The sequence below is a fragment of the Balaenoptera physalus genome (genome assembly GCF_965194825.1).
Source record: "Balaenoptera physalus genome assembly, chromosome: 20".
In the NCBI taxonomy this organism is placed as follows: domain Eukaryota; kingdom Metazoa; phylum Chordata; class Mammalia; order Artiodactyla; family Balaenopteridae; genus Balaenoptera; species Balaenoptera physalus.
In genome coordinates, this window is record NC_138901.1 from 51,443,045 (window position 1) to 51,465,249 (window position 22,205).

Here is a 22,205-nt window from a genome sequence, read left to right on the forward strand (position 1 = left end):
TCCTCCTTGCCTCTCTCCTCCCCCCGACCCATGGGGGTAGAAGGCCACTGAGATGTTCTCACAGCCTGTGGGAGGAAATGTCCTTTGGAAAATCATAAAACAGCAAAAATAGACAAGAAATTGTATCCGAAAAGCCCTTTAGAGACTCCATGATGGCCTGACAGAAAAACATCTAGATTCTAGATGAACCTTCCACCGGCTGGAGGCCAAGCCACTTCCTCTCTCTTGCTGTACCCCAGCCACTGAGTCAGGAGTTCCTCTTTCTTACAGTCAGAGAGCAACATGTTTACTGCAAAGCAAGTGATGTGCCAGGCACTGGGAGGAGAGGAGTCCAGTCATGCTCCCAGGTGCTGGAAAGAACACCCTGGACTTAGGGGTTCTGGATCTATTACAGTCTACAGCTGTGCGGCCTCAGACAAGTCAGAAGATCTGAGACTCAGTTTCTTCAGCCACAAAACAGGGACAGTGATGTGTACCCAGCACACACTGTGGGTGTGTGTGAACTGGGTGAGGATCAAATGGGCCTTTTGCTAACTAGGCGGTGCTGCGCAGTGAGGTGGTCTTGCTGGCTGGGTCTACACCCCCATGCCCCCTCTCCCAAAGCCCCCACTCCAGGAACCACCCCGAGTCCAAACACCCGGCTCACCTGGCTCAGTACACAGGTAGGAGTAAAAACCCTCCGACTTGAGCATGATGAGCAGCGAGCCCCAGCCCAGGAGGACTGCCGAGAAGAGGAGGTTTTCCAACACGGCCGTGCAGGCCATCCACCAGCGGCGCCGATGGGCAGTGGCCAGGGTGGGCGCCATGGCGAGGCGAGGCGCGGCGGCCCGGCTCCGGCTCGGGCTGCGGCTCTGCAGCCACCTGCGCACAGACCTCAGCGTCAGCGCCCGGCACTATGCAGCCGGGTCGGCCAACCCGGGCCGCTGCCGCAGCGCGCGGAGCTTGTCACCCCTCTGCGGCCCGGGAGGCAAGTGCGCGCAGCAAGGAAGCCCCAGCCCTGCCCGTGCCCTGGGCCACCCTCTCCGCCGCTGGCTCGTCCGCCTGCCCGCAGCTCCGGGAGAGCCGCCCCGGCCAGACAGGGAGACTTCTCCCTCGGCTCACTCGGAGGGAAACTGAGGCATGCAAACAAGAAGGGACTAACGCCTGCTCAGGGACGTGGACTTAGTCCTGGCTCCCAGAAGGATTGACACAGCCTGGGGGTTGGCAGGGGAGGCAGCCTGAGGTCCGGATACCTGGGCAGGTGCATACCTGAGGGCTGCCACTCCCTGGGGCCCACACTGGCGCCCGCCCGCCGGCACTGGAGACCCTCTTCCAGACCGGGCTCCCTGAACCACAAAATCAGCGCACGGAGTTCCACAACGGCCCGCCCACGGCCCGCTCATTGGCCTGACGGCACAGGAACTGCCGCGCCATTGGCCGCTGTCTAGGTCGCTAGGCGCTGCGGCCACGCGAGCCCCGCATGGGCGAGGAGAAGCCGGTTCAAACCGGCGGCGCGAGTCTCTCGCACGACCCCCATCCGGGGCCGTTTCCTCGGCAATTAGCTCGTTTCCATGGAAGTGGACCCCCGTCCCTCCATCCCCCAGCTCCCTCCTCGATTCGTCAACTCTTTCCTGGCGGCTCTTCATCCATTCAATCTCTCTCCTTTCCTATGCACACATCTTCAACCTACGCCCTTACTCGTGCGCCTTCTGTCCCCCAGCACCCAAGCCCGGGGCCCAGGTCCCCCGGATCCAGCTCACCCGGTTCTTACTGGTGTGTATCGGGCCCGGCCGGCGCCTTTTCTGCCCCCCTTTTATTCCAGCCCTTTTATTCCGACCCCTAGATGAAAACACTGCCACACGCTGATTGGCTGAGTGGGGGCTGGAAACAGGCTTTATCCAATCAGCAGCCACCCGCCCGCCCCGCGGCGAGCAGAAGCCGGTTCCGGCCGGACTAGGAGACAAACAAGGGAGCTGGGGGGGCGCCGGGGGTGCGTTGGGCGGTGTTTTTGGTCTGGTGCTTTAAACTGGAGTCACAGCCGGGCCGGGAACCCCCAGAGGCATTGCCCCATCGCCTCTTCAGAGCCTCGCCCCGAAGCCCTGTCTCTGGATTGGGTCCCCTGCTCGGCGTTCCGGCTCCCTCTGACTTCCCCTAGCTGCACGCCGGTCCGCCTCGCGCACCTAGCTTAGCTCCCGCACTCCGCTCTCCTCCGGCCCGCTTCGTCGTCCCCAGCTTCTCCTGTGCCTTGGGCACCACGCCCGATGCTCTGGCGCCGCATGGGTCGTCCCGCTCCCGCCACTTCCATTGCCTCCCCACGCAACGCTGCCATCCTGTCTGTCTTGGGCTTTGTGCCCTGAATCCTCGCTCTCCTGCCCCTAGTAACCCTCATCCAGGCGCTGTCTGCGCATTCTGGATCCCCGGACCTCTCTCTATCCAGGCATGGTGTGCCTCTTCCCTGCTCTCCTGATTCACCGACCCCATTTCTGGGTGCCATCTGCCCGGTCCCTGGAAGGTGTCCCTCGGGGATCCCCAAGTGGGAGTTTGGGGCTTGTCTGCCTCCTAGAACGTTGTTTCCTCGGGTGCCACATCCAGACTCTGACCCCCCCGACCGCACCCCGTTCCCTCTCTCCTTGGTCCCCTCGGGGACCTTCACCCAGACCGGTCATCTTGGTGCTCCCTGCTGGAGTTGACCACCCCATTCCCACTGCCCGGCACCACCTCCACCCCCTTACTCCCCATTCCCTGACATCTCCTTCAGGTTAGGGCTCTCTCTGCAGGTTGACGCGGTGGGCAGCGCCAAACTACAAAGCACAAGTCAGGTCTCCGGGAAAGTGAGCGGGGTCGGGAGGGCTCCAGGCTCCTGCTCTGATAAGCGACCTGGACATGCCCCGAGGAATTGCCAGGGCAGGGGTATGGAACCTAGGCTCTGGAGGTTCAGCTTCATTTGGAGGATCTCCCCCATCGAAGGCACTAGTCCAACAACCTCGGAGGGCCCTCGGTCTCCCGCAGATTCAGCTTGGTCTCTCTGGCACTGCTCTGGGAGCTGGCTTGTCATCCCAGGGCTGTGGGAGACCCAGCAGCCTCCTGCTCCACGTCCCTGAGTCCGAGTGCGCCCCCTGCCGCCGCCATGAACCCACCGTTGGCAAACTTGCTCAGACCACGCTTGACATTGTGGGCTTGGGGGATCCTGGCTGGTTACCTAACCCGTTAATCTCACCCGCTCACAGGGTTGTAACTGTCTCTTGACTAACTTCAATCTTTCCCTCCCTCCCTCCTAGAGCCACCTGCCTGAGGGCTGTCTCCAGGCAGTTGTTCCATACACATTTCTAAACTGTTTCAAACACATCTCTGAAATACTTCACTTTCTCCACCCCCACCCCCCAAAACTGTTCCTCCCATACTTTTTCAGATAGTAGCATCACCACCTACTGGAGTCAGATACCGTGAACCATCTTTTCAACAAATATTTGTTGGGTACCTGCTGTTATTCTCCCTCTCCTTCCCACCCCCACCCCACCCAGACAATCAGTGTCTCATAAGTGCTTATCTAATTTGCCTATGTATGTCAATGACTGCAACTGCTGTTCATCCAGGTTCCAATCTCAGCCACTCAAATCCATCTCTCCACCCAACTCCATCTGGTGAGCTACATAAATCTGACCTCGCTAAAATGCTTCAGAAACTCTTTACCATTTGTCCTGCAGGATAAAGTTCAAGTTCTCCAACCTGACCTATACAGGCTCCTCCCCCACCCTGGCTGACTTAGATGTTCCAGTCACATGGAATTGCTTGTAGTTCCTGCAGGTGCTGTTCTTTCACCTCTGACCCTTAAACATAGTCCCTTCTGGAACAGCACCTCCTCCAGGAAGCCTTCCCTAACTACTCCTCACGATATTCTCCATTATCTTTGTCCACTGATTGCTTTGTTTTACAATTATCTGTTCATCTGTTTGTCTCTCCCTTTTCCCATTGACTATGAACTCTTTGGAGGCACGAACTGTGTCTTATTCAGCTTTGTATTGTATAACCAGCCCTTAATACAGAAGAAAGCACAAAGCTGATGCACAATATGAGTTTGTTGAATGAAAACATGAATAAATGAAGAGGAGAAAGGTGTCAGCTTCTAGGGACAAAGGATTCAAAGCTGGGAGAATGGTGTAATGCCAATAATAATGAACCTTTATTGAGAGTCAAAAATTCACTAGGTGCTTTACATACTTTTTCATTTAATCCCTACCATAACCTGGGAGATAGCCACATCTGCATTTCTCAGATGAAAAAACAAGCTTTAAGTAACATTTCCAAAGTCACAAAACAAATATGTCAGAACTGAGATTTGAATCCAAGTCTAATTTGAATGAAATTCTGGGTGTTTGTTTGTTTGTTTGTTCTGGCCAAGCCTTGTGCCTTGTGGGATCTTTCCCCAACCAGGGATTGAACCCGGGCCAGGACAGTGAAAGTGCCAAGTCCTAACTACTGGACCACCAGGGAATTCCCTGGGTTTGGGGTTTTTTTCAGTCTTTTTGTCAGCAGTGTTAAAGGCACCACACCAGCACTGCTGGCAAATCATAAAGAAATAAATTATTATGTATAAAATAACAACAAGGATATGTTGCTCAACACAGGGAATATAGCCAATATTTTATAATAACTATAAATGGAGCATAACCTTTAAAAATTGTGAATCACTATATTGTACATGTGTAACATATAATATTGTACATCAACTATACTTCAATTAAAAATTCATAAAGAAATAAAACCACTAAAGTACTAAAAGAAAATGTAGAAGATTATTTCACTGATTTTAAGGTAGAGAAAGCCTTTCCATCTTTCCATTACACGTGACATTAAACCCAGAAGTCAAAAAGGAAAAGACTTGTCTAAATTTAAACTTTTAATTTCTATGGAGAAAAAGAAGAAACTATAAACAGCATTAGAAGACCAATCACAAACCAGGCGAAGAATTAATATCCTTGAGCAGAAATAGAGACGCAGATGTAGAGAACAAACGTATAGACACCAAGTGGGGAAGTGGGGGTGGGATGAATTGGGAGACTGGGGTTGACATATGTACACTAATATATATAAAACAGATAACTAATGAGAACCTGCTGTATAGCACAGGGAACTCCACTGTACAGTAGAAACTAACACAACATTGTAAAACAACTGTATCCCAATAAAAAAATTTTTTAAATAAAAATAAAAAAGAATATCCTTGATATAAAGGCACTTATAAATCAATGAGAAAAAAATGAACACCTCAATTGAAAATTGGGGAAAGGGTTTCCCTGGTGGTGCAGTGGTTAAGAATCCACCTGCAATGCAGGGGACACGGGTTCAAGCCCTGGTCCGGGAAGATCCCACATGCCGTGGAGCAACTAAGCCTGTGCGCCACAACTACTGAGTCTGCGCTCTAGAACCTGCGAGCCACAACTACTGAGCCCGCGTGCCACAACTACTGAAGCCTGTGCGCCTAGAGGCTGTGCTCTGCAACAAGAGAAGCCACCGCAATGAGAAGCCCGCGCACCACAACGAAGAATAGCCCCCGCTCACCGGAACTAGAGAAAGCCCATGCACAGCAATGAAGACCCAATGCAGCCAAAAATAAATAAATAAATTAATTAATTTAGAAAAAAAAAAGAAAAAGAAAATTGGGGAAAGAATATAACCAAATCATCTATAGGAAAAATACAAATAACTTTAAAGATATGGAAAGAAGCTCAGTCTTAGAATAATCATAGAATTCACATTTTAATGATCTTATTTTTTTCATTTTTTTTAGTGATTCAATTTTATATATATATATATATGTGTATATATATATATATATATATATATTTTTTTTTTTTTTTTTTTTTTGGCTGTGCAGCACGGCATGTGGGATCTTAGTTCCCTGACTACGGATCGAACCTGTGTCCCCGGCAGTAGAAGCGTGGAGCCCTAACCAGTGGACCGTCAGAAAATTCCCAATATGTATATGTATTCTTTTTCAGATTCTTTTTCACTACAGTTTATTACAAGATATTGAATATAGTTCCCTGTGTTATTCAGTAGGACCTTGTTGTTTATATTTTATATATAGTAGTGTATATATGTTAATCCCATACTCCTACTTTATCCCTCCCTCCCTCCCCTTTGGTAACCTTAATCTTGTTTTTATGTCTGTGAGTCTATTTCTCTTTCGTAGATAAGTTCATTTGTATCATTTTTTTAGATTCCACATATAAGTGATCTCATTTGATATTTTTCTTTGTCTGACTTACTTCAATTACTATGATAATCTCTAGGTCCATCCATTTTGCTGCAAATGGTAATATTCATTCTTTCTTATGGCTGAGTAATATTCCATTGTATATAGACCACGTCTTCTTTTTTTTTAATTAATTAATTAATTAATTAATTTATGGCTGTGTTGGGTCTTCCTTGCTGTGCGCAAGCTTTCTCTAGTTGCTGTGAGAGGGGGCAACTCTTTGTTGCGGTGCGCGGGCTTCTCATTGCGGTGGCTTCTCTTGTTGCAGAGCACGGGTGCTAGGTGCGTGGGCTTCAGTAGTTGTGGCACGCAGACTCAGTAGTTGTGGCTCATGGGCTCTAGAGCGCTGGCTCAGTAGTTGTGGCGCATGGGCTTAGTTGCTCCATGGCATTTGGGATCTTCCTGGACCAGGGCTCGAACCTGAAGTCCTAGACCACACCTTCTTTATCCATTCATCTATTGATGGATACTGATGTTGCTTCCATGTCCTGGCTATTGTAAATAGTGCTGCTGTGAACATTGGGTGCATGAATGATACCATTTTTGATAGTTAAAAAACACAAACAGGACTTCCCTGGTGGCGCAGTGGTTGAAAATCCGCCTGTCAATGCAGGGGACGCACGTTCGATCCCTGGGTTGGGAAGATGCCACATGTCGCAGAGCAACTAAGCCCGTGTGCCACAACTACTGAGCCCACGTGTCGCAACTACTGAGCCTGCATGCTGCAACTACTGAAGCCCGCGTGCCTAGAGCCCGTGCTCCACAACAAGAGAAGCCACCTCAATGAGAAGCCTGCACACTGCAAGGAAGAGTAGCCCCAGCTCGCCACAACTAGAGAAAGCCCGCACACAGCAATGAAGACCCAACGCAGCCAAAAATAATTAAAAAAAAAAAAGAAAAAGGAAAAAAATTAACATTATAAAAAAAAAAAAGAAGATACTTAACAACAACAGAAACCCCACAAACAAAAAACTTTTATCTGGGGAATTCCCTGGCTGTCCAGTGGTTAGGACTCTGTGCTCTCACTGCTGAGGGCTCAGGTTCAACCCCTGGTCGGGGAACTAAGATCCCATAAGCTGCTTGGCACGGCCCAAAAAAAAAAAAAAAAAAAAAAACCAAAACTTTTATCTGTCTGTACAAAGAGTTTAACTTTTTAAGAATTTAAAATGTTATTACTTTAGTTATATTTTGTACGTGCTAAAATAATGAGATATCTCTTTTAACCTATCAGATTGGGTGTGGGGAAATAGATGCCAACATAATTTATGAGAACACAAAGCCATTCAACTTTTTTTGGAGGGCCAATTGTAGTAAATACTCAAATGTTTAATTTTCTTACCCCATAACCCAGCAATTCCACCTCCAGGAAGCTCTGCTACAGAAAACCTAGCTCTGATGCAAAAGGAAATGTAGACCAATGTTGTCCACTGCATCATTTATTGTATCAAAACGATTAGAAACAACCCACATCCCCATAGGCAGGGGATGGTTTAAATAACCTGTATTATTTCCACATAATGGAATCCCATGCAGCCATTTTTTATAAAAAGAGGTAGCTTTATATTTACTGACATCAAAAGATAGCCAGGTTATATTGTTAAGTAAAAAAGCAAATTGCAGAACAGTATGTTCTTTTGTTTTCACGCGCACAGAAAAACATTTGAAAGGAAGCATCTAAACTGTTCATGAGATTCTCTGCACACTGGGACAGAGGGACTTGCTCTTTATTTCCTGACTGGCTAATACAAGTATGTGAGGAGAGTATTCAGAACTAGACCAACAGGCATTCCGTGAAAATTAAGTCTGGCCCCTCCTTCATTCCCCCAGAATCCTCTGGGGAGAAGAGAAATCTCATTTTTACTCTAGACATGTCTATAATGTTAGTACTTTTTATTTTTAATGAAGAATATTGCCTATTATAATTTTAAATATTCAACCTAGTGAGAAAAGTAAAAAGAACGTTCACTGTAGAAAATTTGCAAATTATTCAAAAATTTAAGAAGAAAATAAATATCTGCCACAATCTCATCTCCCAGAGAAGAATGCCATTTGATGCCTTTCCCTCAAATCTTTTTTATGCACATACATCTTTTTTTAAAAAGTCTGTAAAACAGTCACAAAATAAACACAAAATGGAAGAACTCTAAACATATATTCTGAGGCCAAAAGGAATGAAATTTGTAAAAAGAAAACTTACTTTTTACACGTAGCAGGATAGTGTGAACATGCTCCCATATTAAATATTCTTACACAACCTGATTTATTATGGTTGTTTAAGAACCTTTCATAAGGAATAGCTCTTTAATTAATCTTTTAGCATCAAACATTTAGGTTGTTTCCCATTTCAGAAAAATGTTTTGCAAATGAAGGAAAGAATAGCCTTTGGGGGCAAACAGAGTACAGGACAACAGAGAAAAAGTCCCTGCAGCCATCTCTTTCCCCTTCCTGACCCCATCCTGTGGGGTCTCTGCCCAGGCCTTCCAGACTGACTCCCAGAGCACGGCCAGGGCCAGAGCCAACTAGCCTCCAGCTCTGCCATGTCCCGGTGGAAGTGCAGGGGCTCCAGCGTGTCTTTCCTGGCCCTGGGATCTTTTCCCAGCACAAAACACAATCTAATTTGGGGCAGTTCGGATGCCTAAGCACCATCCACAGTCTTCCCACTCATGAAATCCAAGGTCCTCAGGGCTCTGGCGGCCCAGAGATGAGTACGACATTCTCATACTGGGGCTCCTCCTGCCCTTCCTCGTCAGCCAGCTTCTGGGGATCCTGTTCTAGGGGACCACCCTCAGGGACCAGCTCCTGGCCTCTCCCTGAGCTCTTGATGCCATCCCCTAGCCCACTGGCCACTTCCTCTGGCCCAGTCCCTGCAGACTCCAAGGCCCCAGTCAGCTCCTCACTTGGGGCTGAGCTGGAGCTCTGATTGGCAGAGCCAGAGGCCAGCCCGGGGCTGCCCTTGTTCCGACTCAGGGCCCGGCGTGGAGGCTTGGGGATGGCACTCTTGACCTTGGGCTCTGCCTGGCCTTTCTGGAAGCTACCAAAACGGCGGAGGACAGACCGGACGGGGCCCTCAGATCCCCGGGGTGTCCCTGCCAGCATGTAGATTGTGGTCACAGAGCCTGCACTCTCCTGGACACTGCCCTCGATGGCTTCCACACGTTCAGCCACTGTCCGGCCACTAAGTGGGAGCCGGCGGCGGCCAATGGCTGAATCCCTGGGGCTGGCGGCACCAGGAAGGGCCCCGTTCATTTCTGCTTGCTCTGGGCCTGTGGACTCCTCGGCCTCCTGGCTTTCAGGACCTGGCTGGCCCCCCCGGGAGAGCCTCTTGGGCTTACGGAGAGGGCTGGAGAGCTCCCCCGAGCCTCGGCAACTCTGTGGTGCAAACTTGGTGCCTTCAGCAAAGGAGACCGACGGCCGCTTGGCCCGAGCTAGGCTGGAAGTGCGCGGGATGGCAAACGGCGTGGAGGCGTCCTCAGGGGGAGGGAAGGGACCTCCGGCCAGGCTGGCCTCTGGCGACTCTGCTTGGGCAACAGGGACCACCCCTGGCAAAGGAGACAGAAGAGCTTGGCCAAAGCTGGGCTGGCTACCCCAATCCATCCTGCTTACCCAGCTCCGCATCTTCTGGGAGGCCCCCCAGACGGGGCAAGGGAGAGGGTGAGGATGCCGAGAGGCAGGGGCAGGGCCTATTCAGGCAGATGCTACTGCTTCTACCCTCTTTCCTCACCACCCCCCCACTTTGCACTAATGTCACACTCTAACCATGCTAAAACCCCTTCAGTGCCACATGGCCACGTCCCTCTTACCTCTGGGCCTTTGGGTATACTGTTCGCTCTTCCTGAAACATCATTCCCAACTCTCCCTAACTTTCCCTGGGCTAATTGCTACTGATTCTGCCAGGCTCAACTCCAATACCACTAACACCGAGACATCTTCCCTGACTCCAGTCATCCCTCACGTGGCTGGATTCCGAGCCCCGACTTGCATGTCCCCCATGAAAGCACGTGTCACTCTGTCCCACATGTGTCTGATTACTGCCCACCAGACTACAGGCTTGGGGAGGACAGGAATCTATCTTGTTCTTTACTGCATCCCACTGCCAGGAACTGTGAAGGGCATGGAACGGGCGCTTGATACACGTTTGCTGAAGGAATAAAGGAGAGGCTGTGATGAGCAGGGCTGCTCAGGGGCTGAGTGGGCTGTTTGGGGGCTACCTTCTTGGGGCGGCACGCAGTAGGCAGGACCCTCGTCCTCTTCTCCAGACTCGGGGTCAGTAGAGAAGGAGTCGTCCGAGGCCCAGCCAGCCGAGGGCGGCTCGATGAAGCTATGGTTGAAGGGGATCTCCGGATCATGGTGCGAGACTGAGGCGGGAGGGGGAGGCTCTAGGTCAGGCGCAGAGCCCCAGGGGAAGCCCTGTCCCCTTGCAGCCCCTGACCCTCAGCACCCACTTACCTGTCACCCAGGGAAGCTTGTGGCTGCTGAGGGAACCGCAGGGCAGTGCAGAGCCCAGGCTGGAGGTCAGTGCCCCCCAGACCTGCAGCTTCATCCTGGACATAGCGGTTCCATCTCTCGCTGGCCTGAGGGCACAGGAGAGTCGTCAGTGAGGGAGACCCCGGTTGGGGTGGGGCGGGGGCAGCAGAAAAGGGCCAGGACCATTCTGGTCCCAGGATTCGTGTGACAGAGTGACAGTGTCTACTTCAGTGACTCTCTATGACTACAGAGTAAAGTCCAAACTACTGACCCTGAGATCTGGGCCTGTCGTAGAGGGCAGCGTGGCTCCAGAGTCACGAGGTAGCAACTGTGGCTCAGACTCTGCCTCTCTGGGCCTCAGCTTCCTCATCCGTAAAATGGGGACAACTGCTATCTATCAGAACTTTTTTCAGGACCCAGCACAGCACCAGCTACCTGGTGGGGCTGCCCCAAAATGCAGCAGTGTGTTATTTTCATCCCGGCTGAGCCCAGCTCACCTACCTTTCTGGAAGTGGCACCACCTCCAGGAAGCCCACTCTTGTCCCTGCCCCGAAGCTGGAAGTGACAGCTTCACTCATTACCATTCCTCAAACAGTCTGTGCACATGTCCTGGTCTTCCTGTGAGGGGCTTCTCCCCACCTCCAGGCTCTATGCCCCGGGGTTGCGGGGAGGCTACTGGGTCTGCTGGTCTGAGGATGCCCCACAGCACAGAGGGGGACATGATCAAGGGGTAGTGCGTGAACTAATAAGAGCACACAGGACAAAACAAAGAGTCCAGAGAACCGGCCACAGGCTCTGCGCGTGCCAGTGACTAGCTGGGTCACCTTGGGCCTGTGTCCTCCTGGGAACTGAGAACGCTAATCCTCCTGCCCCCACGTGCCCTGCTCCAAACCTCCATGCTGCTGTGAGCCTCCAAGGAGCTGAGAAGTACGAAGAGACTTTGTAAAGGAACAAAGCTTTGTGCAAGGAATATTCCCCGCTTCCCCACAGCAGCCCGCAAGCCCAAATCCCTCCTTGCCTCTCCTTTTCTCGAAAAGCCACATTCTCTGCTAAACCACTGCTCAGGCTTTTATGGCACTCTCCCTTCTGAGGCCTGGTCTCTTCCCCTCCCTGCCCAGAGCTGTCCCGTTGCTTCTGCCTTCTGCCATCCTGGTGCCCGGGGCCCCCTGCTCACGCGTGACTCAGAACCTCCCCCACTGAAGGCTTCTGAGGAGGGCAGAGGGCTGACCTGGTGTCTCCAGGCCACAGCCACTGCCAGCTACCTCGTTACCTCTGACCTACATGTGTGACAAGGCCAGCCCATCCCCACCCCTGAAAGGAAACCAGATGCCACCTTGCTTCCACCCATGTCCTGAGCTGTGGAATCGGGAAGGAAGGGGCCAGGGTTCACCTGTCCTTGGGGTCCAACCGGGCAGCCCAGCAGCAGCAGGCACAGCAGGCGATGGCCAGGAGGAGAAGCAGCAGAGGCACAAGAATGCCCGCAATGAGGGCGGCATCCTGACTATGAGATCCTAGGGAGAGCCAGGGACGGGCAACTATTCAGGGCCATCTTGTCTCCCGTACATCACGTCTCATCTCTAGCTCTGAATTGCCTACTCTGGGGAGATTCTGGGAACCTTCCACCTGTGGGTCCCTCCTGCTCTTCTAAGAGATGTAGACTCTGCTCAGCCTGGAGGCCCCCTCCTCCAGGCAGCCTCCCCACTGTCTGTCCTCTCCCGATGGTCCACGGCCTGTTCCGCAAACTCTTGCCCTCAGTTCTCGGGCCTGATGAGACATCCCAGTGTCCAGCCCTGTCCGCTCATTTCCTGGGTACTAGCCTGGTTTCCCAGGGGACAGAGGCTCTGTCACATCTTCAGGGGGCCCCAAAGCACCCATACAGATTTCAAGTAAAGAGAACATCTCTGAAGAGGGCCCAGCCTCTCCGGCAAGAGATGAGGCCCCGGAGCCCATGTAAAGGGCCACTCTTTCCCCGGTTACTTCTCCCTGTATCCTTCTTTCCACCTTACCCAGCTGGCAGGCCCCAGAGACAGGGTGGCAGTTTCCCTCTGGACATTCGCAGGGAACAGAGCAGTTGTTTCCATGGAAGCCAGATGGGCACGAAGTGTTGCAGCTTTGGGGTGACAGGAGAGACAGGCTGAAGGCTGGGTGAGAAGGCATGGAGGTGGGCAGAGGACAGGGGAGGGTAGCTTTCCGGGCACTGCTTCCCACCCCCTGCCACACAGACTTCCCTGGATGATGCCCACGCAGTCCTCTGACCTCTCAGCCACATTCTCAGCACGCCTGGCAGTGTTTGGAAGAATCCCTTAGCCCCTAAGCCCATCTTCCAGAGAGACCACCCACAAACTGCCCCCTGGCTCCCAGGCCCCCCAGGGTGTAAGCCACAGTCAGGGCCCACCTCTCATGATCCTCATCCCTTGCCCACCTGGCACTAATGTGAAATAAGCAAGATGCCAATGGAATCCAGAGACACTTCCTCAGGGTTTGGAGGTCTGAGCCATCCCCAGCCCTGCCCCTAACTCTCTGGGCCTCGGTCCTCTCCTCTATAAAATGAGGTCTCTTCCAGTTGATACTACATTCTATCCTACAGGTGGGAAAAACCTGACATTGGAGATAGTGACACTGATTATGTTTTTACCACCTGAAGACCTTAGGGAAACAACAGTGGGGTTTGGCGCCCTCCTCCTAAGTAGCTTCTAGTTCAGGAGCCAGGCCTTTTAGATTAAGCATCACTCTGACCCTCCTTTGGAAGAAGCAGACCCCACAACAAGAGGAATAACTTCTTAGTTATGAGGATGCGGGGTGGGAATCTGGGAGATGGAGAAGCCCAGGAAGGGAAGTTTGGGAAGCAGATTGCACAGAGGCCTGACCTAGGCCCCTGCCTCCTTCCAGGGCCCCAGTCCTCACCTGGGCCCCCAGTAGCCGGCGTTGCAGACACACTCCCCAGTCACAGCATCGCAGGCCCCCTGGACGCAGGTGGGGCAGGTAGAGCCACAACCCTCCCCAAAGGTGCCAATCGGGCAGGGGTCTTCACACCTGAGGTGAGGCAAGACTCAGAATGGGGAGCAGGGCAGGGCTGGACCCCACAGAGGGGCCTCACCCATCTGCCCACACTTGTAGATTCAGAGACCCAGTTGTCTACTTTTCAGCAGTGAAGCTCAGGTGCAAACAGGGCCTTGAATTTGAGGCCAGACCCAGTAGGTGACAGATTACAGATCCCTGGACGAGAAGAGGGCGGGAAGCCTGAGTGGTGAGGGAGCTGGAGGAAAGCTGTGCCCAGAGCCCCATTAGCACCCATCTCGCCCACCTCAGTCTTCCCCAGGAGGCGGGCCCCCAGGGCTGTGTGAATGTGTGCCTTGCGGGAGGGGCAGCTCTCCCTGAGGGAGCCCCTGGGGTGAGGATCTAGAAGGAAGGTATACCCTCACCCTGAGCAGGCTGGCCCCCTCACCTGGGCCCCAGCCAGCCAGGGTCACAATGTCGACAGTGCCCGGTGTCTGGCTGGCAGGCCTCCCCAAGCCGGCAGTGGGGGCACTGCTGCCTGCAGCTCTCGCCAAAGGTGCCAGGAGGGCAGGGCTCGTGGCACTGCGTCCCATTCCAGCCCGGCTCGCAGGACTCGCAGCTGCCTGTGTCTGCAGAGCATGGCCCATGCTGCTTGCAGTGGCCACAGCTGGGAAGAGAAAGGGTACACGCAGCACTAGGAGGCGGATGGATGAGGCACCCACCCAGGCCGCCAGGGGCCGGAGGGCCCCCCGGTGCCAGCTGGGTCACTCAGGCGGGTTTGAGCCTCAGTTGCCCCATGTTGTACAACAAAGAGGCCGGGCAGACTATCTCTGTGGGCTCTAGTAGGATTCCAGCCCTTTCCTAACCCCTGGTACTGAGCCCCATCCTCCCCTGGGTCCCAGGGTCACCAGGAGCTCCCAGCCCAGCCAGGGAAGCCAAGTTACGGCCTCAACCTCTGCTTCCCTCTGCCCAGTGTTCCCCTCCTCCCCTTTTCCCCTTCCTCCATTCCACCCATGCCATCTCGGAGGTCTGGCGTGAGCAGTCCTCAGTAGTGTATCCTCTATGCCATTTTATGCATTATGAAAACGCATAAAGTGTCTGTTTTCACCACTAGAATTTTATCTTACATTTTTTCCAGTTTTTTTGAGTTATAATTGACATACAGCACTGTATAAGTTTCAGGTGTGCAGCATAATGACCTCCTCACATATATACTGTGACACGATCACCACGAAAAGTTTACTTAACACCCATTATCTCATACGGATACCAAGAAATGAAAAAAAAAGTTTTTTTCCTTGTGATGAGAACTCTTAGGATCTACTCTTTTAGCAACTTTTCCAATAAGGTTTATCTTATCTTAATATCTCATTGATCCTTACTTGAAGTTTTTCCCTCCAGAGACTTAATTATCTGGGATCACATGCTTGGATCAGACTCATTAGTAGGGTGAGGAAGGGAGTTCATAAAATCAATTTAGCAGATCCTGACCAGTATTAAAAAAGAGAGAGAGAGAGAGAATAGAAAACATTTCGGTGTACATATGTGTGTTGTCTGGTTAAGTTTTTACTTCAGTTAATATATATCGCATCATATATTATATATGATGGGAGGTAAAACATCTCTTACTGTGGGTGGAACTAGTCAAAGTTTGAAAGCCACTGAGTTTCAGAGGGACCTTGCAATCCTTTTGCCACAATGTTGATTCTTTATCTGTTTCTACGGCTTGCTAGTAGTAGTATTTTGTTTAACAGTAAGCGGATGAAAGTGGTGGGCGAGGCTGGACTTTAGGGCGTCGAGGGTCTCTTTTCCCCCTTTCACCCCATCCTTGTCTGTTTCTGCGCAACATTCTCCCTGCGCCCCCGGCTCATCCCCTTTCCCTCCCGTTCGTTCTCTCCCCTTCCTTCTCACGCCCTCCTCCCTCCCTTCTCTCCCGCATCCCCCGTTGCCCCGGCTCACCTGTCGCGGCACTGCAGCCCGTAGCGGCCTGCGGGGCAGGGCAGCTCGCAGCGCGCGCCGCGGAAGCCGGGCGGGCATGTGCACAGGCCGGAGGCGGCGCTGCAGCGGCCGCGCACGCACTCGCAAGGCTGCCGGCACTCGGAGCCCCACCAGCCCGGCCGGCAGGCGCAGCGGCCCGACTCCTGCGCGCACGGCGAGCCGTGGCAGGCGCAGCGGAAGCTGCAGCGGCGGCCCCACCAGCCCGGCTCGCACAGGCAGGAGCCGGTGGCCTGATCGCAGCGCGCCGCCGCCGGGTTGCACTGGCACGGGCGGCGGCACGTGGGCGACCACCAGCCGGGCTCGCAGCGGCACGCGCCGGTCTCGGGGTTGCAACGCCCGTGGGGACCGCAGGCGCACGGGAACTCGCAGCGGTCGCCCCAGCGGTCGGATTGGCAGTGGCACACGCCCGTGGCCGGCTCGCACTGGCCGTGCGGGTGGCAGGCGCAGTTCTCCCGGCAGTCGGGGCCCCAGTACTGGCCCGGGCAGCCTGCGGGGTGGGGGGGAAGGGAAGGGGGTCAACGGGCTCAGGGTCAGGCACCACGGATCCTCGCCCTGCGCCCCCTTCCACGAGGAAGGTGGGGGGCCGGGCTCGCCCTCCAAGAGCCGGGTACAGCCTGTCCTCCTGGGGCACAGCTTACTTCCTGCCCCAGACTCTGAACTACACAAATCCTTACCACTGGCCCAGCCTCCCACTTCCACATTCCAGAACACACTTAAAGATCACGAGTGGCAAAGGGCCTTGCCCAGAGTCACACAGAAGTGGGTGTGCCTTCATTCATGCCCCTCCTCCCTCTCACTGGGTTCCCCCACTGTGTCTTCCCCCGCCTGCATGCTGCCCGTCCGGGTCGAAGAAGAAGCCACATTCCGCCCAGTGTCTCCTCTCAACCCTGACTCCTAGCCAGGCTGCCCTCTGGCTAAACTGCCCACCAACCCCTCTCCCATGCGCCACTTCCTGCCAGAGAGGGAGGACATTCCAGTCGCCCTGCACACGTGCACACGGTGTATGCGGGGGAGACCGAGAATGCATCCATTCTGCAGTTAACGGGGATCCACAGCATCTTTCCAGAAGTTGAAAGGGAAGATAAATGGCCCAGAACTGAACCTGTGGGAGGGCTCTGTGGATGGGATAAAAACCAGATGACTCAGGACATCCCCTTAGAGTGCGTCACTTCCTGTCTCGACCTCAGTTTCCTCAGCGAAGCTTGGAGGGATTCTGGCCCTGCTGTTCTAAGATTACATTCCTACATGCTTTGCCTCCCCTCTCCCCCAGTCCTGCCCGGCAACCTCATCCTTCAGGAGAGACTCAGGACTCACGGGAGTTGCACCGGGCCCCGAAGAATCCAGGTTTGCATCGACAGAGGCCTGGTTTCACACATACCTCGTCTTCCCGGCAGACGTCCAGCCCCTCGCAGATGGCTGAAAAACACCCCACCCAGGTTGGAAGGCCTGGGGTGCGGCCAGGGGACACTCTGCCCCTCTCACTGACTCCCGGTGGCCTGCCCCCCTCAAGAGCTGTTTCCCCAGGGCTGGGGGGCTGGGTCACAGCACGGACCCTAGCTCTAGGGCTCAGGAGGGCAAACAGACCCCAGGAGGCTAGGAAGGAAGGGTCACTGGGCTCTGTCCTCCCTTCTCCTCCGGTGGGGGGTGCATCCTGGCTACTCACGGGTGGTGCATTCTCGATCTTTCTGCCTCCAGCCTGGGCAGCACTGGGGCTCAGCAGAGGGGCTGTGGGGCAGAGAGGGGTCACTGTCCCTCTGAGACATGGGGTGCTGCCCCAGCCCCATCGGGCAGGCCTGGCCAAGAGTCACAGCCCCCGTGTCCCCGACCCCTTCCCACTCTGTCCCTGGCCATCCCACCATCTGCCCCCACTACCCACCACCCTCCAGGCTGTCCCTGCGCCCCTCTTGCTTTAGCCCCTCTTTCCTCGTGTCCTCCTCCCCCCCATCAGACCCCCAGAAGACCCACCTGCTGGCCATGCAGACATGCCGCCCATTGGGGTCCAGCTCAGACCCCTGGGTCCCCCGAGTCCAGAGCAGCAGCAGAGGGAAGAGGAGCCCCAGCCCCATGGCGGCCAGTGCAGTGGGAGGGCTTGGGTTAGTCTGGCCCCCACAGCTCCCAACCCCCTCCCTGCTTCCTCCCAAGGCTTTTCCTGAGGAAACCAGGCCGGAGGGGCGGGCTGCCATGAGGCACCTCCCTGAGAGGGTGGGCAGGCGCAGAGAGGACCAGACACCAGAGTACTGAAAGGAAAAGGAAGGCCAATGGTGAGGGCTGAGCGGGAGCTTCAGGGGCTGGTCTCAGTCTGGAGGGGGCAGGAAGATGAGGCTGTAAGTTCCGGGTACTGGGATAGGCGAGGGGGTGAGCCATGGATATCCACTAGGTCACGCTCCCCACTGGAGGTCCGCGCTGGGAGAAGCCTCCCCAGCCAGTGACAACCAAGGGGAACTTCCTGGCAGAGCTGGGCCGGGGCAGACCACTGACAGACAGACATGGAGCAGTTTCTGGGTATCACGGGCAGTTGCTTTATTACATTAGCTTAGGCCATCCGTACAAACACCTGGGAGGGAGGTAGTCAACTCTCCATTTCATGGATGGGGAAACTGAAACTCACAGAAGCAGCACTTTTATCTGGCCCTGGAGGCTTGGCACAGAGATACAGGAAGGAAGGTAGGTTGAGCTCCCCGTCACACCCCGGCTCAGGCCAGGGTTAGAAAAGAGCCCGGGGAGGGCGGGGAAGGAGGGAGCCCTGTCCTCATTTGAGGTCACACATCCACCCCCAGACAGACTCCGAAGTCAGGCCTCTGGGGCAGCTGGGACCCCAGATGAAGATATTCATCGAGAGCAGAGCAGGGCCGGTCAGGAGTTGGGGGCTGTCAGGCTGCCCACAGGCTCCACGTGCGGTGGCTGTGGAGCCTCCTCTCCTCCCCGTACCTCGCTGGTAGCCGCAATGCCGGCCTCCGCTTCAGGGGCCTCGGTTTCACCCCGATACCACAGGCCCAAGCTGCGGGGAGAGCCAAGAGGTGCTCTGAGCCTGGATGCCAGGGAGGTCAAAGATAGGGGCCGAAGGCAGGGGGTGCTGTAAAAAGGGGACTCAAGAGGACGAAAGGGCAGCATGAGGCAGGGGGAGGTCAAGGGGCCACCAGAGGAGCGGGAGGGGACGGGCATGCTCAGAGCTCGGGGCGGCTGGGTGAGCAGCAGTGGAGCGGGAAAGGTGGGGTCCCTCCACTCCCACCACATTTGTCCTTCCTCTTCCCCCAACATACAAACTCTGTATTCTGGACTCAGGGGGTGGGGGCTGGAGGTGGTCTCCCTTATCCCTGGAGAGCAGGAGCCATGAGCCATCCTCATCGTCACTGAGGCAGAGGAGAGAGGAGTTGTGAGGGTCATTTGTCAAGGCCCTGAGGGACAGCGGGACTCCAGCTATGTTCAGCCTTCTGTGCAGCCCCCAGGAGCAGACAGGGGAGGACAAAGTGACTTCAGGGCCCCCAAAGCTGGAGAGAAGGAAAAGCAGGGGCGACGGAGGACAACTAGAGGATTTTTTTTCTTTTTGGCCGTGCCCCACGGCATGCGGGATCTTAGTTCCCCGACCAGGGATCGAACCCGTGCCCCCTGCACTGGAAGCACGGAGTCTTAACCACTGGACCGCCAGGGAAGTGCCCTCTTGAGGCTTTTATTTTCTAGCCTGACACACAGCAGGCCCCTGACAAGACTGCAGATACAGCCTTACCCATCTGAGAACAAACAGATGCAGCCAAGACAAGAAACCGAAAACTGACTGTGGAGAAGCAGAATTAGCAGGTTTCTTCAGCAGGATGTACGGGGAGCATGGCAGGTGGGAGCAGTGCGATCCAGAGAGAAGGGTGGTGCGCTCAGGATGGCAGGCTCAGGGGGTGACCAGGCCAGGTTAGGTTCTAGAAGTGACTAAGTTAGGTGACAGGCTCAAGGTGTGACTAGATTGGGGTGACAGGTACAGTCTGAGGCAACAGGCTCAGAAGGTGACCAGGCTCAGTGGGAATGGAGGCAGGGACTTACCTGCTCTCTGCTTCCTCTGGGGTCCCTAACATCTTGGCCTTGATCTTCTTTCGTTGCTTCCTGATAGCCACCTTCATGGCTTCGAGCAGAAGCCCGGGGACCCGGTGGTCTGTGAGCAGCTCCCTACAGAGGAGGGGGAGGGGCAGAGAAAAAGCAGTGGGGATGCCAAGAGTAGGTCTCGTCCCAAGTACCTGTGCATGTTGTTCCCCCTTTTGGAAACACTCTGCCTTGCTAACCCCCCGACCTTAGTTTAGATGTCACCCCTCCTAGGAATACTTCCTTGATGGCTGCTGTGACCCTTTGCAATGGCCCACCCCATGTGGAAGAAGTTCCAGGAGGGCAGGGGCTTTGTGATTCTCGTCCTCCAGTGCCCGGCACACGACAGCGTGGCTATATCGATGACCCAAAGAATGAGGAGGGTGAACCGAGGCCTGGGAACAGGTGCAAGTGGTGCCCCCGAGCCTCCCGACCCCTGTCCTGCGCCCTCACCGCTGGAAGTAGGCCAACTCCTCCTTCAGCAGGAACACGTTGGCTTTGAGCTCATTCCTCTCCTGAAGGATCTGTTCAACCTCCTCTCGACTGAAGCCGCACTGCCCTACCTTGGGGGGGCGTCCTGGCGGCGGCAGCGCATCCACCTGCGGAAGGACAGGCTTGGTCAGGGGGGCGCCTCGGCTGGAGAGGGACGCTAGAGGGTGACTGGCAGGGAGACTTGGGAGGCCAGGGCGCTACAATAGATGCCAGACCGGTGCTCTGGCTGAGACTGGGGGCGGAGGCCGGAGGGGGTCGCACATTCGTGCCACCTTCCAACTTCCCGGTGGCCCTAACTACGCAGCACAGCAAACCTTTCCCGAGTGCCGGACCGGTCCCTGACCTCATCCGGCACTCACCCGGTCCTCATGGGTCTCCGGGGCTCCTGTGCCCGCGGCTGCCGTCTCGGGCTCCTGCCTCTGCTCGCACCCGGGCGCCGCGGCCTGGCCCTGCGCCTGCTCTGGCGCGGGCTCCAAGGTCGCTTCGCGCCGCCGCTCTGATTCGCTCTCGCGGTCCCGCGCGGCGCGCAACTGGGTTTGTACTGCGGCCAGCTTGTGCCGCAACTCCGCATTCACCAGCAGGAGGCGCTGCAGCTGCTCCTGCAACTGTGGGCAGAGCAAAGGGGGCTGGTGGGCGGGGCGCCGGAGGGCCGGGAGAGCCCCGCCCCCGCACGTCGCCCCGCCCTGCCCTCACCGCTTCCGTCTCCTGGCTGCGCTGCCGCAGGTCGCGGTTGTGCGCCCGGAGTTCATCCCGCTGGCGGTCGGTCACCTCTTTGAGCTGCCGCAGCAGAGCGCGCTCCTCTGAGGAAGGGGCGTTCTCAGCGGCGGCCCGCGGGGAGAGGCCCTGAGCCTCCCGGCCCCCGGGCCCCGGCAGGCCCGCACTCACCCTGTGGCCCAGAGCGCAACTCTTTGCAGAGGCGCTCGTTCTCCTCCCGCAGCCGCCGCAGCTCGAGTTCGGCCTGCTGCGCGGATACCTGCAGCTGGAGAGGCCGCGCCGTCAGGGCCGGGGCCCGCCAGCCCGCGGGCGGCTAAGGGAGGGCGCCGTGACTCACCGAGTCCGGGGCGGGCCCCACAGCCGCCTTTTCCAGGAGCTCCAGCGCCTGCACCACCAGCGGCACGAGCCCGGCCGCCGCCTCCGGCCCGAAGCGGCGCGCCAGCTCCTTCAGCTCAGTGCCCAAGGCCCCCGCTAGGTAGTACACGAGCTCCGCAGCCGTCCCCGACCCCGCGGCCACCCGAGGCCCCCAGCAGTGCGCCCCAGGCCCCACCCTCCTGGGCTCCATGTCCCCCGAAGGCGACTAGGGCTGCGACACCCTCCTCCCCACAACTGGGGAAGGAAAAGGCCGACCAGTCCTGGCCCAGGAAGCAGTTTAGGACGGTAGAGGGCGGGGTAGAAGCGACAAGGGAGGAGGGATTAAGGGAAAAAGGCTGGGGAAGGAGAGTCTCAGTGCCCTGCTCCCTGTCCTGTTCAAGCCCCCAAGGTCACAGGAAGCAGGACAGCCAACTTCCAGCCAGGTGTCCAGGAGCTGAGGCTCAGGGCTGTAAGTGGTCACTTTCGTCAAGCCCTCCCCCCAGTGCCCACACCAGGCTCCACCCCTGTGTCCGGAGTCATGGGGCCTGACTTGGCTGCCAACTCTCCAGGCAAGAGGTGAGAGGTAGGAGAGCTGTCACTGGCCTCAACCAGAGGCAGCCAACTGTCCAGCCATGTGCCTGCTTCCAAGACAGATTGAGAGTGACACAAAGCTTAAAGGGCTAGGCTGGGCACCACAGCTGCAGACTGCTCCAAGAGATGTTGAAAAGCGGTGTTTCCAAGTATTTTGGAGGGAAATTGGCAAATGTCATCATGGCAGCAGGAGTGTGAAGGCCCAAGTCCCCTTCAGTTCTCTGAGTTTAGAGTATATTTACCCCCATAGCTCTTGAGTATCAGGGGAGCCTCAAGGATCAGTCCAGCAGCTTGC

General features: G+C 55.4%; 3 protein-coding genes across 13 annotated transcripts in view; all 3 read right to left on the reverse strand.

The window, feature by feature from the left end:
* Positions 1-1,838, reverse strand: part of SLC43A2 (solute carrier family 43 member 2) — a 42,076-nt gene extending 40,238 nt beyond the window's left edge. For 2 of the 5 annotated variants that reach the window (XM_082443495.1, XM_082443494.1), the window contains exons 1-2: positions 1,249-1,395; positions 647-861 (exon numbers count right to left, since the gene is read on the reverse strand). In XM_082443495.1, the coding sequence (XP_082299621.1) occupies positions 647-861; positions 1,249-1,382 (349 nt within the window). In that variant the 5' untranslated portion in view covers positions 1,383-1,395. Of the gene's footprint in view, positions 1-646; positions 862-1,141; positions 1,221-1,248; positions 1,396-1,739 lie in introns of those variants that run through there. The other 3 variants (XM_082443496.1, XM_082443497.1, XM_082443498.1) reach the window with 3 other exon arrangements.
* A 2,299-nt stretch (positions 1,839-4,137) lies between these two features.
* SCARF1 (scavenger receptor class F member 1) lies at positions 4,138-17,976 on the reverse strand. Of its 3 annotated transcripts, none has more exons than XM_082443434.1 (11): positions 17,660-17,971; positions 17,358-17,419; positions 17,009-17,110; positions 15,656-16,181; positions 14,145-14,363; positions 13,604-13,732; positions 12,706-12,833; positions 12,090-12,210; positions 10,682-10,806; positions 10,444-10,590; positions 4,138-9,774 (listed from the first exon to the last, which is right to left on the reverse strand). In XM_082443434.1, the coding sequence occupies exons 1-11, from the start codon at positions 17,875-17,877 to the stop codon at positions 8,915-8,917; spliced, it is 2,637 nt and encodes an 878-aa protein (XP_082299560.1). In that variant the 5' UTR covers positions 17,878-17,971; the 3' UTR covers positions 4,138-8,914. The 3 variants fall into 3 exon arrangements, with proteins under 3 accessions (XP_082299560.1, XP_082299559.1, XP_082299561.1); XM_082443433.1 differs by having other exon boundaries at positions 12,706-12,809; positions 17,660-17,815; XM_082443435.1 differs by having other exon boundaries at positions 9,514-9,774; positions 10,444-10,553; positions 12,706-12,809; positions 17,660-17,976.
* A 213-nt stretch (positions 17,977-18,189) lies between these two features.
* RILP (Rab interacting lysosomal protein) lies at positions 18,190-21,719 on the reverse strand. 5 transcript variants are annotated; one of them, XM_082443555.1, is made up of 8 exons: positions 21,303-21,711; positions 21,137-21,230; positions 20,945-21,051; positions 20,611-20,856; positions 20,213-20,358; positions 19,724-19,846; positions 18,955-19,044; positions 18,190-18,692 (listed from the first exon to the last, which is right to left on the reverse strand). In XM_082443555.1, the coding sequence occupies exons 1-8, from the start codon at positions 21,528-21,530 to the stop codon at positions 18,548-18,550; spliced, it is 1,179 nt and encodes a 392-aa protein (XP_082299681.1). In that variant the 5' UTR covers positions 21,531-21,711; the 3' UTR covers positions 18,190-18,547. The 5 variants fall into 5 exon arrangements, with proteins under 5 accessions (XP_082299681.1, XP_082299682.1, XP_082299683.1 ...); XM_082443556.1 differs by lacking the exon at positions 18,955-19,044 and having other exon boundaries at positions 21,303-21,716; XM_082443554.1 differs by lacking the exon at positions 18,190-18,692 and having other exon boundaries at positions 18,699-19,044; positions 21,303-21,719.
* Positions 21,720-22,205: the final 486 nt, after the last annotated feature.